This window comes from Mus musculus, chromosome 11 (genome assembly GCF_000001635.26).
Source record: "Mus musculus strain C57BL/6J chromosome 11, GRCm38.p6 C57BL/6J".
NCBI classification, from domain to species: Eukaryota; Metazoa; Chordata; class Mammalia; order Rodentia; family Muridae; genus Mus; species Mus musculus.
The window spans coordinates 115,939,121-115,958,773 of record NC_000077.6 but is presented as its reverse complement, the minus strand read 5'-3'; the positions used below and the strand labels follow the sequence as shown (position 1 = coordinate 115,958,773).

General features: G+C 51.2%; 1 protein-coding gene and 1 long non-coding RNA gene across 4 annotated transcripts in view; one reads left to right on the top strand and one right to left on the bottom strand.

Annotated features, from left to right (window-relative positions):
• The window catches only part of Sap30bp (SAP30 binding protein), a 31,957-nt gene that overhangs the window by 6,761 nt on the left and 5,543 nt on the right, over positions 1-19,653 (bottom strand). For all 3 annotated transcript variants that reach the window (XM_006533824.1, XM_006533823.3, NM_020483.3), the window contains 2 exons: positions 6,765-6,807; positions 1,325-1,413 (listed from right to left, as the gene is read on the bottom strand). In XM_006533824.1, the coding sequence (XP_006533887.1) occupies positions 1,325-1,387 (63 nt within the window). In that variant the 5' untranslated portion in view covers positions 1,388-1,413; positions 6,765-6,807. The remainder of the gene's footprint in view (positions 1-1,324; positions 1,414-6,764; positions 6,808-19,653) is intronic.
• Positions 15,968-18,902, top strand: Gm39474. Its single transcript, XR_880317.3, has 2 exons — positions 15,968-16,653; positions 17,870-18,902. It is a non-coding gene; the product is annotated as a predicted gene, 39474 (long non-coding RNA).

Sequence of the window (19,653 nt, the reverse complement as noted above, 5' to 3'; positions counted from 1 at the left end):
CAAAACAAAAGAGAGCTGTGCTGGGGTGGCTGTGCTGGGGTGGCTGTGCTGGGGTGGCTGTGCTGGGGTGGCTGTGCTGGGGTGGCTGTGCTGGGGTGGCTGTGCTGGGGTGGCTGTGCTGGGGTGGCTGGGGTGGCTGTGCTGGGGTGGCTGTGCTGGGGTGGCTGTGCTGGGGTGGCTGTGCTGGGGTGGCTGTGCTGGGGTGGCTGTGCTGGGGTGGCTGTGCTGTGCTGGGGTGGCTGTGCTGTGCTGGGGTGGCTGTGCTGTGCTGGGGTGGCTGTGCTGTGCTGGGGTGGCTGTGCTGGGGTGGCTGTGCTGGGGTGGCTGTGCTGTGCTGGGGTGGCTGTGCTGGGGTGGCTGTGCTGGGGTGGCTGTGCTGGGGTGGCTGTGCTGGGGTGGCTGTGCTGGGGTGGCTGTGCTGGGGTGGCTGTGCTGGGGTGGCTGCTTCTGCTTGGTACTGTCCTCACAGGCTTGAACTTGTCTGGCATGGAGGCTGACGCCATCCTGGGGTGGGGGTAAAGGGGAGGGAGGCAGACAACTTAGCCAAGGGAGGAGACTTCTGGGAAAGGAAGAAAATCCGTGCTGTGCCCTAGTCCTGACTCTGGCCCTCTCCTGGACTGCTGCATTCCAGCCCGAGGACCCATTAGTCATGCATCCGTTTGGGTGGTGCCATGGGCTTGTTATACAGCTGGGGGCGCCCAGAAGAAGCTTTGGGATCAAAGGCAGGGCTGTGGAAATGGTCCACAGTCATGCAGCCTTGCGCATCTGCCCTGCTGTTAACTGAAACATCCCACTCTCGGGGGAACTTACAGAGGAACAAGGAGCAGCAACCACACAGGTGGACTCTCAGTTGTACTGAGCTCTGTCCCATGGGTCGACTGCACAGATGAACAGCTTCTGTTCTTCAGGCGCTTAAGGCCTTAGGTCAGGTCTGAGGGCAGAAGCTGCTGCATCAGGAACACAGGGACGGAAACCGCATCTAAGCGCTACATGGTACACATCTAAGCGCTACATGGTACACGTCTGCAGTTTGTTTTACATCCTGAAGGATCCTCAGTTTCTTGGCAAATTTCCCTGAGAAGTGCCCTGGCTCAGTGAGGGCAGACCAGGGACACAAGAGGACAGCATATGGCAGGTGTGGCAATGGGTGTCAATTCCTGAGTTCTGGCTTAAAGGAAGTATCTGAGACTGCAGGCTCCTGCCTACCCAGCAGCATCGTGACTTGATCCCTTTCCCTGCCATGGCCTCTGAAGGACACAGCACAAGCAGACAAAGCCCAGGCCATCTCAGCCACATGGGCCTCAGCAGCCAGACCTGTGCTTACTTGTAGGTGATTTGAACATCTGCCAGGCGGTTCTGGTGGGATCTTGATTTCATCGGGTGACATGTTGCGAACCCTTTCAGAAAAGGAGGCTGTTGAGAAAGCAGAGGGAACCTTGTGTTGAGAGGAAAGGCCAGGGGCCATAAAAGCACAAGCACAAAGCAATTTCAGCAGAAAGCAGAAGGGGAGGTGGCCGATGGCTTCTTGGAGAGTGTTCCCTGAGCTGATCTCAATGGCCAGCTACGTGTCAACCTGGGAGAAGGGAAGCTGAGGTGGAGGGGACACATGTAAATAACACATCCTACCAAGCTCCAGAGACTGACTTTTAGGGAAAGAGCATGCCTGGAGAAGCGCTGGGGGAGGGAAAGGGGAGGAGCCACCATCCAAAGCATTTACCAGTTTCTACAGTATAAATTCAGTCCTGCCTAAGCTCAATCTCAGGTTGCCAATGTGGAAGACACTGAACTCAGAGCTGTTAGAGACATGTGTCAGCTTCATACTTGGCACTGCCCTTTCCGGTTGGTCTGGGTCTGTCCTGCCTTGGCTATAAGAAACTGTGTTAAGGTTTTGGGTCCCAAATAGCTTGTGCATAAAAAGACCTGAACAAAAGGCCTGATTCTGACACAAGAACCACAACTCCCGAGGGCAATCAATCCCCTCAGAACACTGCCCACCCAAGCCTCGCCTCCTCTCTCCCCATTCCCTTCCCTGACAGCCTCCGGCCACCCCAGGACCTCAGAGTCGGCTCTGGAGCACACAGACAATGGGCTGATTGTTGTAAGATTCTGTCATGCTCTTTGAAACATTCCTCATGAAAAGAACCATACAATGTGCAAACAGTGGCAGACAGCACAGGGTGGGGCAGGAGGAAGGCAAGCACCAAAAAGCCACCACCAATAGCATCTAGCCCAGCAGGGGGACCTACTGTGTGCCAGGCCCTTCTCTAAGCCTGTCCTAGGAACAGCTCTAGAGAGCTGAAGAGGGTCTGTGGGAAGGCTTAGGGTAGCATGGCAGGGGGCTGGGGGGAGGCGCAGGGTGGCATGGCGGGGGGGGGGGGCTGGGGGAGGCGCAGGGTGGCGGGGGTGGGGCTAGGGGAGGTGCAGGGTGGCATGGTGGGGGTCTGGGGGAAGGCGGAGGGTGGCATGGTCTTCCTGGTCTCTAGTCCAAGGCTGTTTTTTTTTTTTTCTTTTTAAGATTTTACTTTTTAAAAATTATAGGCATGTCTGTGTGTGGTACCCTAGGAGTCCAGAGAGGCATCAGATCCCTTGGAGGTGACATTTATCAGAGGTTGTAACCCCCAGACATGGGTCCTGTCTATGAGCAGAATGTGTTACCTGCTGAGCCTCCCCTACGGTCATGATTCTAAAATAATTCCAGGTCTTAAGAGATTAAAACAAAACAAAAGGGAAAAACAAACAAACAAAAAAGAAAAACTAGGTGTGTGTAGGGGGAAACCCCTCATTTAGGGCCCCAGGCTGGCCTAGAAGGGACTCTCCTGCTTCAGCCTTTCGATTGGCTGGGATTGCAAGTGTGCACTGTGCACCCAGCATGGGTTAATGTTTTCTTCTTAGCAGATAAGGTGCTTTGATCTCTGCATAGTTACCATCCCTGTGCTGAGTAAGACAAGGCCTTCAAGACCCTGGAGACTCTAATGACTTCCAGGACAGTTACTGTGGATCGGGCCTGTGCACACTATGAACACACTGAGGCCAGGGGTCAGGCCTGAGGCAGTCTTAAAGCATAAGTACAGCCTGGGCTTCGTAGATGTCAGTGGTTTTAACTAGACACACCCAGAGCACAGGCTGGGCGACAGATCAAAGGTCATGCTGTGGCCTGAGATGCAACTGCAGTCGAGAACAGTCCCCACAAGGGGGATAGGATACACACTTGCCGCTGCACCATGCCTTTCTGCCACCTCCCAACTGGCCCTCAGGCAGGGCACTACCCAGCTCTGGCAGGCAGTCAAGCCAAATCTTGGTTTCTTCCTTTTTCTTAGCCCTGGGGTAAGACGTTGGTCTAGGTCTGAGCTCAGTCTGCAGAGGCCAGCCCAGAGTGGAAGCGGGTGGAAAGAGCTGGCTAGGGCATTTTGTGAACATTCATAACAAAACCAAGGCTTGGCAGGCGCTGGGCCACAGAGGGTATATGTGCACGTGACACAGACAAAGAATGCCCTTTGCCATTTGCCAGGAAAGCTTTTTAGAAAAACAGGGTGTGCCACGGTTACTGTAGCAACCCCCCACCCTCTGGGACATAAGTGACAGAGAGTATGGAGGAGGAGGGAGCCTCATAAATTGGGGTAGAAACAAGAGTATTCCTGGGAAATAAGTGACAAGAAGGTGACATATGCTGGACAACAAAATAAAAGTATACTTCAGAGACTTGAGGACAGACTTGAGTGCCTCCTCCCTGAGTCCTAGAATGTGCCCAGTACAGAGAACAGCTGCTCTGCAGAGCGGCCAGAGCCCCTAACCATCTCAGGAAGTGTCAGCAGTGTGCCCGCAGACACTTGCCACAGTGCCTATGCCTTGGCTATGCTAGGGGTAGCTCCATTTACTATCCACAAAGCCTGTTGTCAGCATGAGTCACATCCTGCTAACGCCTCTGTCAGAAAACATCTGCAGTATCCATGGCCACCAGGTGGGAACCTAAGCAGAGTAGCTAGTTCCAGGGACTCAGACTACGGCAGGGGAACAGGGACAGAAAGCCCAGTGGGGCCGAGGACACTTGCAGAATACTTAACTGGCTGTAAGAAGGGGCTCCTGAGTGATTTGAAGACCCCTGGACTACACCCAATACTGTTCCAGGCCCGTGGGGCAGGCAGCTGTCAGGAGCTAGAGCACTGGAGAAGCCCGTGAGTTGGCTAGTCCTTTGAAAGCCATCCTGTTGAAGAGTTGACTTACCACCCACTCCTCAAAGAGAAGAGTACTCACCCTACGCAGGTGACAGTGCACTGTGCCCGCCACGAGAGGGCAAATAACAGACTATGTCGGCTACATCGAGAGGTCCTTTCGTCAAAACAGACAAATGTAAAGGAACACCTATTCTCAGCAGTGTGCGTGCAACCTCTAAGGAACCTGCTTAAGGGGAAAGCCAGGCAGGAAAGCAATGATCCACCAGGCGCTCAGCCTGGGGCAACTCTGCTCTCAAAGGGACACTTATCGGCAGGCTGCAACTCTGTCAAGCATCCTATCACGCAAGGAAGGCCTTCATAACACAATGACCCAGCCCAAGTGGTTGTCAATAAGCCTCATTTATATGAAACTGTTAAAATAGGGCTGAACTTCCATCAAGATCACATCTTGCCAGGCATGGAGGCGCACGCCTTTAATCCCAGCACTCGGGAGGCAGAGGCAGACGGATTTCTGAGTTCGAGGCCAGCCTGGTCTACAAAGTGAGTTCCAGGACAGCCAGGGCTACACAGAGAAACCCTGTCTCGAAAAACCAAAAATAAGTAAGTAAGTAAATAAATAAATAAAGTCTTACTTGAGACTGAAGGAAGACACCGCCTGCACAGGGGACCTGAGCACCAGGAACCATTAGGAAGGATAGGAAAGTGGAGGTGTTCCCCTTGTAAAAGATGTTTGTTTGGTACGGCTATCACAGATACAAATGTCTATCAAATCCACCAATGGCACACTTTTACTCTTTGAATTACATCTCAGTAACGCTATTTCACACACACAGCCCAGAAGCAGAGTGTCATGGCAGTTCCTGTAATACTAGATCTATGAGAGGCTAAAGTATAGGACCAGCAGGTCAAAGCCAGCCTGGGTTACACAGGAAGAGGACAGACAGTCCAAAGCCAGCCTAGGCTACGTAGTTTTAAGGCAAGTCTATGCTACATACACTAATCTTTAAAAAAAAAAAAAAGTCAAAACAAACCCAGAGGAGAAGAGCCAAGCTGATTATGGAAGAAGTCCAGTTGATGCACCCACATGTGCACCACTTCTGACCCTGTTCATGTGAGTGGAGCGCACTGCCGTACTGGTTCATGGCCAGGTTGTTCTCTGGCCTAAACCTTGAAGTTTCTCGGTGGTGAACAGCAGAGTGAAGTGGGACCTAGATGGAAGCGGCTTCAGCTTCCACTACACCTGGCCTTGTGTATCACCCACCGCCGAGGCTGCTGGCTTCTGATTAGATGTGTGCTGTGCCTCCTCTGCCCTTAAGCTGTCATATCCCGTGTCATTTTCTAAAGAACAAATTCTAGTGTTTAAGGAAGCCCTGGTTTTAATTTGCACGGGTCATGTAAATGTGTTTGAGTGTGCATGCGAGTCATTTGTCTGCACGTTCCTACTGAGGTCTGCAAAAACAGGGCATTGGACTCTCCATACCTACAGCTACAGGAAGTTGTGACACTCCCAACACGGATGGGAAATGAACCTGGATCCTCTGCAAGAGTGGCCCTGAGCCATCTCTCCAATCCCTGGGTTTTTTTTTTGTTGTTGTTGTTGTTTTTGTTTTTTTGTTTTTTTCAATAAGTCTTGAGCTCTGTCCATCAGAGAACCCAGAATCAATGCAGAGTCACTATGTTCTTGCCCAAGACAAAGCAGAATGAATAATTCCTAGCACTTAGTTATGGAAAACCAGTCACTCATCAACAACCCACAGCACAAGGGCACCTCTTGGAAAACGGGCAGGTGGGCGGGACACTGGAAGACCACTTTCAAGCCAAGTTTCTGGGCTTTGCGTCCCCAGGGCTGGAAAGCACGGGCCCTGAATGTACTTGTGGGGATGCAGTGTCCTTTGGGAACAGAACTAAACAAAGCAGAAGCACACTTGTCTCAAGATCAGCACAATGGCCAGGGAGCAGGAGATGGCTGTTGCAGAGGAAAGGCTGGACCTGACTGTGGATACCAGGAACTTCCCTTGGCTCAGGGTTTTGGAGCTGATACCAAGACCATGGCCAAACTCAGGAGTGGAGTGGCTTTCTAAAAGGGTTGAAGTGCTGAGGCGCACAGGGCAGGAATGGAATTTGGTTTCCCGCAAGTTACTCCGCTCTCCAAAGTTACCAAGGGCCACATGGGCCAACATTGTGAGACATGTTCCTGCCTGGGGACAAGGCAAAGTGCCAGCAGAGGCCCCATGTTGACTACTTTAGCAACATGAATATCGTAGTCAGGGTAAGGGGATACAAAGACAGAGAGGTCAGGCCCAGGGCACCAGTGAAAGAAGTAAAGGCCAAGATGAGCTCCCGGCTGCCAGGGGCTCTGAACCCCCTTGACAACACTGGCAACCAACCAAAGCCCAGAAAAGCGCACAGAGAATGCCATTTTCAAAGACCACTGCCTGGAGGTCTCACCCAGTCACCCTAGGAAATGCCAAAGGCCTCGGAGTATGAAGGGAAACTGCCCTCAGCAGTGAGATGCCGAAAAGAACAGAGGCTTGGCATAAATAAGCCAGCTTGCTGGGGTAAGGCTCAAAAGTATGACCCTCGGGTACTCACCCACTAATTCCTGGGGATCCCGCTTCTCTGCTTCTGTGTTATCCTGTCAAGAGAAGAACCACACAAAGGTAAGGCTAGGTTTGTGGGCCGTACTCTCTTCGTGGAGGCACCCGAACTGTTCATGGAGGCTGAACAGGTGAGTGCTGGCAGCATGCTCACAGTGAACAGTGCTTCCAGGCTCCTGGCACCCCACAACTCTGGCCCCCAGGAGGGAACAGCATTGAGCCATTCAGGTGAGCCTCAGGTGAGTGCCCTGCCACCTGTGTGACTCTTCCTTGCTTCCATGGCTCCCCTGGGTTGGGAGAGCTTATCCGATCGCATCGCTGAGGATCCTTCAGGAGACTCTGGAGACCGACTGCTCCTGGGAGTTTGCTCTTGGCAGTTTTTCTATTTTACTTCAAACCATTGGGGGAGATTTTATCATGAGCATTAAGGGGCAGCTCTAAGAAGCCCTTCAGTGTCTTAATGAAGCTCCCCAAATCTCCCAGCTTGAGGTGGCCCCTCTCTGGCTCTCCTTGTCCCTTACCTCTCCTAACTCTGGTTTTATATTTGGTCCAGAGAAACACTTTTTTTTTATACTGAATACAAATGTCTGACTTCACTGCTTCTCCTAACCAAACCAAGGTCGAGAGGCTGACCGCTAAGTTATAGGTTTAAGGCCTCACCCTTGCCTCTGTTGACCCAAATGTCCTTGAACTCAGTAAGATCAGGGATGTTTAGTGCCACGAGGAAATAATGTCTAAATGGCAGAGAAGTTCACGAAGGTGTCAGGTCTGGTCTCCTTCCTTTGCTTGGGGAGGGAGGCGACAAGACAACAGTCCCGCACCAGGATCTCCTCATGAGAACAGCTGCAGAGATAGGCCCCTGGCACCATGGAAGGCAGGGAAGGGGTGTGGAGAGTCCAAACTCCCTCCCAAGGCAGGCATGACCCTGTGCCAAGACCAGACCCCTTCCCCAAAAAGTCCCTCCTGATTCTGAGACAGGCCCAAAATCCCCTCTTTTCTGAACACTGCAGCTATTCATTCAAATTGCAAGGGCACAATGTAGAAGTCAGGCTGCTTAGCAACCTGTCTGTCCCTCCTCACTATCCACCCCCTGCCAATCAGGTGGGCAAAGAGGAGGGCTGGGAGGTGGTCCTGGAGGATTGCCACATCAAGTTCAGGTTGGAGTCATAAATCAACTGTTGTTCAGAAAGTGTCAGTGTCTCAGGGACCAACAACAACTCCTTTGTAGCAGCAATGGGAGAATTCAACGCTAAGGAACATTTCAGTGGCCAGCGTGGGACTGTAAAATTCCCTTGTGTTTTTCCACTAGGAGACAGCTTCCTGGGTGTCGACTGTAGGAAACCGTCAGTTGGAGGTCCTGCCTTCATCCGCGCACACACAGACCCATATGGGGGCCATCGTTCTCCAGCGAGCTGGGGGAACAGCTAGAGAGTCCCTAGAATTATAGTACAGTGTCTGCCCACAGCAGCAGGAAGTGGATCACATTTCTTTAAAGGAAAAAAAAAATATTATTTCAGGGATGCCTTAAGAAGGCAGGAGTGTCCCTGGGGCTTTTTTTCTTTTTTTAAACATCTTTTATGACCTTGGAGTTGGAAGGGGACGACAGGGCAGGTGTGGTAGGATGGTAGGATGAGGGGATGGAGCCTGCTGTGTATCTTGGGGCTGGATTGCTAAGTGGGTAGTTCTGCCCTGTCTCTGGGAGAAAACTACAATGCTGTTAGAGGTGAGAACCACAGGAGGAACACAGTCTCCCTTTTCCTGGCCCTACGGTCTGTGGCTTCTTAGCCTTCCTAAGCTCAGCCTTCTGTCCAGTGAGGGGCTCGGAGCCACATCTGCGGTTCTTCAATAGAGAGAGGAGCAGCCAGCATCGGGGAGGGAAGCTAAGCAGGAAAGGGGCCCAATGCCGATGAGGATCCGGGGCTCAGTGGCAGAGTGCCTGCACACTCCGGAGGTTGATCCCCAGCCCTTCGAAGGCAAGCAGCCAAACACTCCACTCCCACCCCTTGCTCCAAAGTTACAACTATGTGCCACCAATTATCATCGAGGCAAGTTTAATACGACTAAAGTAGAAACTCCTGTAGCAGAGTGCAATGACCCTACGGAGACCCAGCCACCGGGGAGGAATGGGTGTCACACACAAGCCAAGATCCATAGAGAAGCCTCCCTTCAGCCTCTCAGATGCTGAGTTCCGTAGGAGTCTGAACCCAGCACCCATGACCTCTGGTGAAGCTGGCCACAGCTCGGGAACATAGGTGAGGAAGCTCTGCACAGATAGCCCAGGAGACGGAAACTGACACCTTACAACAGCAAACAGCCTAAGGAAACAGCTTCAAGCCCACTCTAGGAGAGGGACTCACCAACCCTTAAAAGGGCCAGAGAGGGAGGGGGCCCACGAGGACACAGGTGAAAACAGGACCCCTCTGTTCTTTCCTTCCCTAAAGCAGGGTTTCCAAATGCCCACGGGATTCCTGTCTGAACTAATTAATAGCTTTCAATTAGTCAAAGTTAACTCAACTGCGAGACCATTTCCCCGACAGATGTGTGTATTAGCGGGGGACCTAGAACCCATGGTGGAGACAAGGCCCCAGCCTCAGGCTCTCCCCTCTAAGGTGAAAGGTGCCTGTAGCAGCTCTGGACTCAGCCTCTCCACTTAGTCTGAGTTCAGTGAAGACACAGGAACCCCACAGCTTGGCAAACGAAGCCAGAGGAGGAAAGGAGGAGAGAATGACTAGGTTCACACGCTGAGCATGTATGTGTGGGCATGGTGGCACTGTCATGGGATCTCAGCAATCCAGAGGCTGAGGCAGATGGAGTTCAAATTGTAGGTCAGACTAACCCTACTAAGAGTCTAGTGTGGTCGTACACACCCAAGAATTTGAGGCAGGCAGGCCAGTGTAATTAGTAAGACCCAGTCCAGTCTTAAAGAAGAGAACGAGGAAGCCAAGTGTGCTGGCGCATGTCTTTAAACCCAGCACTTGGGAGGCAGAAGTGAGCTGGTCTCTGTGAGGTTTAATCCAGCCAGGACTACAGAGACATAGCGAGACCCTGTCTCAAATAGGCCAAAAAGGAAGATGGAGGAGAGGGAAGGAGAGACTGAAACGCCAGTTCTGAAGCGAGGACCTCTCTTCTGTCTGTCCTGTCCCTTCCCGTCCTCAGCCTTCATCTAAAGCTATCGTCTTAACCTCCTGAGGTGGCCACAGAGGTCAGAGGATGGTGCTGTGAAACTGCGTTGGGACGTTTCCAATAATTCGAACCCCACTTGCAGGTCAGTGGAAGAAGCCTTGCTGTCCCCAGGAAGCGGCTCCTACGCAATGGATACAGAGGCTCGGCCAGAGACAGAGCCGACAGGCAGAAGGAAGGAAGAGCCTTCCAGACCCACGGAGCTGGAGAGACTGCCGTGTGAGCCAAGAGGATCTATGCACTGGGTAGCAGCAGGCTCTGGCTGACTGAATGGCAGTGTATATACAGCCAGCCTCCATCAGCCCTTTGGGGAACCATGAGTCACGGCATATGTAGCCTCAGGCGTGTGGATTCTGCCAGTCCACATGCCATGCTTTCTTCACAGCACTGGGAGCGTTAAGTACAGGGAAGGCATTGGGCACAGGGCAGCATGCAAGGGGCAGGGCAGGCAAAGCAGACTGCTCCTGGCTGGACACTATAACCTGGCAGTGGGGAGGACTGGAGAAGTGGCCCCAAGCAAGCCCCTGAAGCCATAAAGTCCTAAGGCCATTTTATTTAATGAGCAGACTTGACTAAAATAATGGAAAGCTCACACCTGTAATCCCAGCACTGAAGATGCAGAGAGAGTTGGGTTGCTGAGTTCAAGGCTTGTCTAGGTTGACCAAAGCAAAGCAAAGCAAAGCACAGCAAACAATCCATTATCTCCCTCCCGAATGAATCGTCACAGCAGCCCAGCCCCTACTGAAGGCTCCTGTCCCCCGTCCACAGGCCTGCTCTCTGCTACCCCTAACCTAGAAAGCACACCATATGCAAAGCTCAGACTTCGGCCTGAGAAATGTCCTTGCACTTTTACCTTCCTGACAGGTGAGGATCTTCCACAACACCTTCTGTGCTCTCAACATGCCTGGCCACCACAGGTGCTGCATACAGCCGTCGCCTGCCACTGTTCTTCAGTGTGGAGCAGGGTTTACTGGCTACCTTCAGCTGCTATGTAATAGAGAACCCAGGTGCCAAACATGTTTAGCACTAGCTAGTTCCAATGTCTGGGCTCCCTGAAAACATGAGAAAGAGGCAGAAGGTAGCTAAAAAGGGGTCTAAGAAAGAAAGGCTGATTGATGTGAGACTGGGAGAAGGCAGGGAGGGGCACTAAAGGTCACTTCTTGCTCTACACCTTTTCTGCCTGTCTAAGACAGGGTCTTGCCTTTTTAGCCCAGAACTTCTGAACTTACGGACCTTCCCGCCTCAGTCTCTGGAGTGCTAGAAATCTAGGCCTGTACCACCGTATCATATCCTGCAGCTTCTCTCAGGATTCAACCTAATGCTTTTAAATCCTGAGACAAAGCCGGGGTGGGGAGCAGGACACGATTAAGCTGGGTGTGGTGGCACTTGTCAGAAGTCCTACCTACACTAATAGGCTAGTCACTTTAGCGCAGGTGTAAGGCCAGTCTGGGTAACTAGCAAAACCCTGCCTCAAGGCAAACCTACACAGATAAAGAACAAAGCCGTAAGTAGCAAAAGACAGTTACTGGACAGCTAGCTCACTTACTTATTCCATAAATAATTCACTGAAGATTTATTCTGTCACAGACAACAGGCCAAGCAGCCAGGCTAAAATTAAAAAAAAAAATTGATAGTGGGGAACCATTTAGGTTTTATGGTAAGGCCTTCTACTAATGATCTCATTTAGTTCTCACAATAGCCAGCAAAGTGTTCTGAACCACCAGGCCACACTACTGCTTCACTGTGGTGTCACCCCGGGAGCCCTCCTGGGAGCCTGAGAACAGCCACCAAAAGGGGCTCTGTGTGGCGGCACACACCTGTAATCACTGCACTTGGGAGGTGGAGGCAAGAGGATCGATCAGAAGTTCAAGGCCAACCTGAGCTGCACGAGGTCTTGTCTCAATCCTCTCCCCACCCACCCGCAAAGGCTCCCCAAGAGGCATGAATGGGACGTGTGGAGGACAGCCCTGTGACTTAGTGACGCCACAAAAAGTCAGTACTGTGTGAACATTGCCACTGTGCTCTGTAGCCGGCTCCCACACAGGAGCGCTCTGGAGAAATCCCATGAGCAGTACATTTCCTCCAGTTGTGTCCTGTGGACCAGGCCGGGGCCCTTGCTCAGGCTCGAGGCCCAGCCAGGGATGGAGACACTGCACTTAGCTGGAAAATGAGCGGAAGTTGGTGGGGCCACAATGGATGCACTGCAGTTGCCCTGACTCCAGAAGCTCAGACAGGAAGGCTCGGCTCACCAACCAGAGCCAGAGGTGGCTCCTACAGGAAGGGTTAAATAGGAGTCTGCCAATAGAAAAGGCAGGGAGGGGAAGGAAATGGCTTCTTTCTCTCCTGAAAACCTGATTAAAACAAAGCTGTATGGCTCAGGCTCAGAGCGGCAGTGTATGTTTTACCCACATAAAACCTGCTGAAACCAGCCAGGCATTCATGTGAATGTGAACGTCTGGCCAAGAGCCATCTCCAATGGGGAGGGAGGGAGGGGTTTGATTCCTGACTATTCCAAGTATCAGCCATATTTGACAGTGTATGGGGATTTTGTTTCTTGGAATTTGTGGCTTTCTCTGCCTGACCCCTGGAGCAGCGCAGGTGGTGTCTGTCTTGGTGCACAGGTTACCTGACATCAAGGCCTTGGGGGTGGGGCTGCACCACACTTCTCTCCTTCAAGGCTACCTGTACGAACAGGGCTTAGGCTTTACTGGTAGCTCTGGGGCCTCAGGGAGACTGGAGCTACAAAAAAGACAGAGAAGAGAAGGACAGCCACCATGCCAGGGCCGTGAGTCACAAAGCACCAGTAGCCCACCAGCACAGCCGAGAGCCCAGAACGATGGAGCCCATGCAGACTGTTACAGGTACGGATTGGCTGTTAGCAAGGGGATTTACTACCTCGGGGACCAGAAAGAAGCCTGCTATCTTCTGGTATGACTAGGAAAAAGGCTCCCCAATTTGAAGGTTAGGAATATAAGTTTGATGTGGGTACACCTTTAATCCCAATACTTGGGAGGCAGAGGCAGGAGGGTCTTTGCAAGTTTGAGGCTAGCCTGGTCTACAAGGCAAACTCCAGGATAGCCAGGACTACATAGGCCTTGTCTCAGAGAAAAAAAAAAAAAAAGCAAAATCTTTTCAAAACTCAGAAATCACACAGCCAGCCACATTCTAAGGAGCAGGGATAAGACAGGAGAACGGCGGCAGAGTTCTGGATCCCCAGAATAGGCAATTTTCTACATCATATCATTTCAGAAAGATGAATCCCAGCTGGGAAAGGAGGGGCCCAGCCACACCTCAGTTAGCAATCTACGGCATCTGGCCCTGAAAGGCAGGAGGTGTGTTGGGGCTTGCATGGCTGATGGGGGGCAGACGGGCATGCAGCTGCTTCTTCCTAGCTGTGGAACCACAGAGGAGAGGGTGGGGCTCCTAGAGCCTCAGCTCAGTATACTTGGACCAAGGGCAGTCAAGGAGGTTCTGTGGCGGGTGGGGTGTTAAAGCCAAGGAGAGGAGCTAAGGAAGGCACCAGGAGTCTCCCGGGTACCAGTGAGTACAGTGTGAGTGGACTCGAGCGGAAGGGCTGGTCCTGAAGGCTTCATCAACAGGGGATGGCGCGGCAGCCCTCGCCTGAGTCTAGAGACTTCCTGAGGACTCACAGAGAAAAGCTCACCCCAAGTCCCACCTAAGCTCTCCTCAGTTTGAGGGTGAACAACTATGTGGGATTCAAGAAGGCGGAGCACAAAGGTGATGCTCCTGATCTGTGTGAGGAACACAGAGGGGCCCCCAGGCCCCACACGGGCAGCACGTCTCTCAAGGACAACTGTAGCAATGAAGTCCACTCTGGCTTGTGCAGCTTCCTGCCTCGGGACTCAGCCCAAGAAAACCATGCAGGGAACAGTGGGGAGGGTGCTGCTTGTGGGAACCACTGCTAGAATCCTTCCCAGTTTTAATTTTGCCTGTATGTATATGTACCAAGTTTGTACAGGAGCCCGCAGAACTGGAATTATGTACAGGCAGTTGTGAACTGCCACAAGGGTCCTGTGGACTAAACCTGGATCTTGGGAGAGCAGCAAGTGCTCTTGGCCACTGAGCCATCTCTCCATCCTCGCCTTTCTTTTCTTGAAGGCAGAGTCTCACACTGTAGCCCAGGCTGACCTGCCAAAGCACTGTGATTACTCCAGTGTGATCCATGGTGGCCAGCTTTCTTTTGAAATCATTTCTTATTTAGAAATATTTGCATACATACATACATATGTTTACTGCCTTATTTATCTTAAAAACTGGGTTTTGTTTGTAATTTTTAAATTTAAGGTTGTTTGTTTCTTTGTTTGAGATAGTGCCTCACTCTGTAGACCAGCTAACCTGTATTTTATCATGTAGTCCAAGCTGGCCTCTTAGTCATAGCCATGAAGGATCGCTTCTGCCTCAGCCTTCCGAGTTAAGTTATGGGATTACAGCCTTGACAGACTTAAGGTCTAAGTCTTACTTCTCAGGGTTTTCTAAGAGCAAAGCAACAAAGGACACAAGTGGCCAATGGGGGCGAATGGAGCACGGTCACAGCTCCCTCCAGTCACCCTGTTAGACTGCAGAGCCCTGACTGGTGTAGACCTGTAGCTCTGTAGACCTGCACAGGCCACAGCAGACCCGGCAGTCTCCATCTGGGTGGCTGACAGAGAACAGACTTCACCTGGGGTGCTGTCCCCATATAACTGCTGGCGGCAAATGTTCTTCCCAAGGTTCAGTTAACAATGAACTCCTGGGAAATAAGCTCTTCACACACCTTTCACTTCCTAGGCCTTTGATTCAGATACTTCAAGAGAGCAACAGTACGGGCAGGAGAGATGGCCCCATGGTTAAGAATCCACACTACTCTCGCAGAGGATCAGAGTTTGATTTCTTGCAACTAAGTCAGTCAGCTCACAACCGCAGGAAACCGGCTCTAGGGCACCCAGTGCTGCCTTCCGGCCTCCAAGGGTCCTGTGTTCATGAGCACACCACCACCACACACACAATTACAATTAAAAATACAATTTGAAGTATCACTGCCTATTAGTAATAACTTGGGACTGCCCGATACGTCCATCCACACACATTCTCAACATTCAGCAACCATGAGCCCCAGACCACTTCAGGATGGAGGCCGAGAGCCACTGGCATGGCTGAGCTGGGCTCCTGAGGGCACAGGGGACTTCCATCTCCCTCAGCCCAATTCCAAGACCATCTACCACTGCAGTTTCAACCCATGCAACAAAGCACCCAGCATCCTAACGTAAACAAACAGGCTGCAAGATGCTGAAAGCTCTCAGGAAACCTTCAACAAGATACCTCACACACCATCTGTTTTCCCAAGCAGCAGGGGAACTGTGAGAAGTGCAGTGCTTATTGTTTGCAGCTAAGCTTTAAGACAGAGAACCTTGAAGCACTTCTTTGTCTAGGAGTTATGTGAACAAAAGTACTGAGCTCTATGAGCTGGGTGTCTTCACGTGTGTACGTGTGTACGTGTGTGTGTGTGTCTGTGTGTGTGTGTGTGTGTCTCTCTCTCACTCGCGCGCGCGCACACACACACACACACACACACACACACACACACACACAGCTACACTGAAGGCTGGATAGCCCGGAGTGCTTCACTTCACCTGGGGAGCTCCTAGCTCCCTCTCTCCCTCCCTCCCTCCCCTCAAAAGACCCTGCAAAGTGGCCATCACAGTCTGCTGAGCTGGGTGAGGTGGTGGGGGTGCCTGGGCCCTACAGATGGAGGAAACCATTCTTTAGTTACCAACTCCCTCTTCAATCTCATCATTTTAAATCTTGTGACAGGGTCTGACTGTGGAGTCCCCACTGGCCTGGAACTCACAGATCTACTAGCCTCTGCTGGAATTAAAGGTGTGTGCCATCATGTCCTGCCAAATCTTATCTTTTCTTTTCTTTCTTTTTTTAGGACAGGGTTTCTCTGTATAGCCCTAGCTGTCCTGGAACTCACTTTGTAGATCAGGCTGGCCTCGAACTCAGAAATCTACCCGCTTCTGCCTCCCAAGTGCTGGGATTAAAGGTGTGCGCCACCACCACCCGCCTCTGCCAAATCTTTTCTAAGGCAGGGTTTTGCTGTTTAGGCTAGTTTGGCCTCAAATTTGTGACCCTCCTGCCCTATCCTTCTGAATTAGCCACCACACCCAGCTTGGGCTCTAAGGATTTTAAGAATGTTTTCTTTGATTTAACTGGGATCATACACACCTCTTTCAAAAATGCCGCAATTATTTCCCCTACTCAATGTCAGCACCTAGAAAGGCCGGGATTCTTTCCCTACCACAGAGCCTGGACCAAAGACCCCAGGGAGCTTACAAGCCCAGGCCCTCCCTGACAGCTGGCAGCAGGCTGCTTGCCCCTTCTTGTTCCAGGTCATCCGTCCCTGCCTGTTTTCAATGGAAGGTCTGCCAGGGACAGCAAATGGAGACACCTCTATCCACGGGAACTGCAGGAGTGGAAGAAAAATAAACAAGGAAGAACGTTCCAGAGCTATGGAGGCAAAGTGTGGACAGAGGACAGCGGCATGTGGGGAGCTCACACACCAAGGGCAAATGGACAGAGGCACACTGGAGCCACTGGGTACAGTGCTGTCAGAGGACTGCCACAGTTAGTCTGATGGTTTCTAGGACAGCAGCTCCCCCTTCTGTGGAGTGATCACAGCACATAAGGCCAGACTGCTTACTGAGGTGAGACTAGACGCCAAGAGAAAGCAAGCATGGGTTAGAAGCACGCAGGTGTTTAGATTCTCTTGGCATACCAAGTTGCCTCCCCTTCTCTGATTTGTAACTCGGGCCTTTCTATCTCAGACTGAACGCTTCCATACAGGTGGATCTGGAGTTAGCGTCTCATTCAACTTCAGTGCAGGAGACTGCACCCAGGAGCTACTCCAGGTGTCAGAGTGGCAAAATTAGGTCCCAGTGCTCCAAAGGCTGAGGCAGGAGGGTGGGCAGACTGAGGCCAGCCTGTGCTACAGTGAGACCCTGTTTCATAGAGCAAAGTAACAGAAGCAAGGAGATCGGTCGTGGGCAGAGACACTTGCTGTACCAGCCCACGACCTGCACTCAACCCCAGAACATATGCAGAGGAGAGAAGTGGTTCCAGAGTGTTCTGTGGCCTCTGCATGTGCACATGCACACACATGCCCTGCCTCCACAGCTACACACACACACACAATAATAACAAAGGTTTAAAACATAAAGAAAGTAGCAAGACAATCAAAAATGCCATTTCTAGTCTTGGCACCTTTTTGGTTTTTTGTTTTTTCGAGACAGGGTTTCTCTGTGTAGCCCTGGCTGTCCTGGAACTCACTCTGTAGACCAAGCTGGCCTCAAACTCAGAAATCTGCCTGCCTCTGCCTCCCAAGTGCTGGGATTAAAGGAGTGGGCCTCAGCCTTTTTTGTTTCTTTTACTTTGGTTTTTTGGAGACAAGCTCTCACAATGTAACCTTGAAACTTGTTCCATAGAGCAGGCTGGCTTAAGCTCATTAAGGTCCACTGCCTCTGTCTCCGGAGCACTGAGATTAAAGGTGTGTGCACTATGTTAGCTTGCTAACAGCAGCAAGAGAATTCTCAAGTTTGCCCTTCTCCCGTAACCTCTCCTCCCGGGGAGTCTCAAACCCTCTGGGGATTTGTCCAACCTCAACACAACCCATAAACTAGAACATTAATGACAAATCCTTTTTATTTTTATTTTTAATTTTTGAGACAGGGTTTCACTGTGTAGGCCTGGCTGTCCTGGAACTTACTGTGTAGACCAAGCTGGCTTTACATGCATCTAAAAATCTTCTACAAAACAGTGAGATTACTACCTTATGAATAACTCAAACCATTTTGGCTAGAGATGACAGAAAAGTCTCCATTGTATGACAGCAAACCTCTCCCATTTAGCTCTGTGCTGTTTCAGGTCTGCATCTGGCTGTCACTGCCTTCCCTCCCAGCTTTCACGCACCACAGCATGCCTGCCTGCCCGCCCTCTCCGAGCCCTCACCTTTATGCCTGCTCCTCTCACCACACTGTGGCTCCAAGCACAGGCCTCGCCATTCTGTAGTCAACGACATCGGCTGACCAGCCTGGGAAGTGAGTAGAGGCACCTGATGCTACCAATCGCAGGCACCCAGCACTACTTTAACCCTCATCAAACGAAAGAGGCAGATTTCATGATGATGCTCATTTCCCAGAGAAGAGAAACCGAGGCTCTGGTCTGGTGTTGTGAAGTCATCCATGGTAAAAGGCCTACTGAAGTGTTGAGAGACACACCAGAGGTTGGGCATTGTGGCTTGTGCTTGGGAGGCTAAGGCAGGAGGATCACAGAGAATCTGAGAGGAGCCTGGAATACCGGGCATTGCAGGCCAGCCTGGGCTTCAGCCTGTGAGACTCTCTCAAAAACAAAACAGCTGGGAGTAGTGGTGCACACCTTCAATCCCAGCAGAGGCAGACAGACCTGCTGTACAGATGAGTTCCAGAACAGCCAGGGCTACAGATACAGGCTGTCTTGCAGGACACACACACACACACACACACACACACACACACACACACACAGTAGAACAGAGCAACTGTTTTAGCAAACTACCAATTGAGTTTCTGAGTGTTCACGTAGTTGCATGCATGTGTGTGTTGCCTGCACGTGTGTACATGGAAGTCAGAGATAGGAGTCTGGGACCCTCCTACATTGCTTTCCACCTGATTGTCTGAGATAAGGTCTTTCATTGAACCTGGAGCTCTAAGGCTCTCAGTCTACATCCTGCCCTATGCTGAAGTCAAAGAGTCTGCATCTCAGTTTAACTTCTAATACCAATATATACAATGAACAGAAGCTCCTTGGGATCTGCATTTCTAAGTTGTCTCATGAAACCAAATGTTTTGAGAACCTCTACATAACCAGTTAAAATTAGATCCTTAAAAGTAGAGAGCGCCATCTAGTGGGTAGACGGCCATGGCGCAACTCATTAGCTTAACAGAAGATAAACTACAAGACCTGCTCTAGCAGTATGTCCGTCCTCTTAGAATTATTCAAATCAAAAGTTTAGAACAACAAAATCCTCTCATATAAATCCAACAGAGCTGGGGAGATGGCTCAGAGGTTAAAAGCACTTGCTGTTCTTGCAGAAGACTCCAACTCCTAGTGCACACCTGACAGCTCACAATCAACTCTAAACTCTAGTTCCAGAAAAGTGACACCTCTTCTGGCATCAGTGGACACCCGTGTGTGTGTGTGTGTGTGTGTCCCCTGTTCTTTATTATCTGCTCTTCCAGAGAGCAGTAAGTCTTTTGTGTTCCACAGGGCTGCCTATCTCACAAGGATGTACCTTTCCTCAAAAATTTGCTGTTGGCTCCAGCTGCATACGTAGCAGAGGATGGCCTAGTCGGTCATCAACGGAAGGAGAGGGCCTTGGTCCTGTGAAGGTTCTATGCCCCAGTATGGGGGCTGCCAGGGCCAGGAAGTGGGAGTGGGTGGGTTGGTGAGCAGGGGGAGGGGAGAAGGGATGGGGGTTTTCAGAGGGGAAAGGGGATAACATTTGAAATGTAAATAAAGAAAATATTTAATAAAAAATGACGTTAAAAAAAAAAGCTTTTGCTGCTGGGATCACAGCACTGAAGAAGGGGTGACAGCCAAGTGCATGCCAACTTCTCTAGGTGGCCTTTAGTTTTAAGCCATAAGCCTGCCCCATGCTCTCCTGCCAGGCC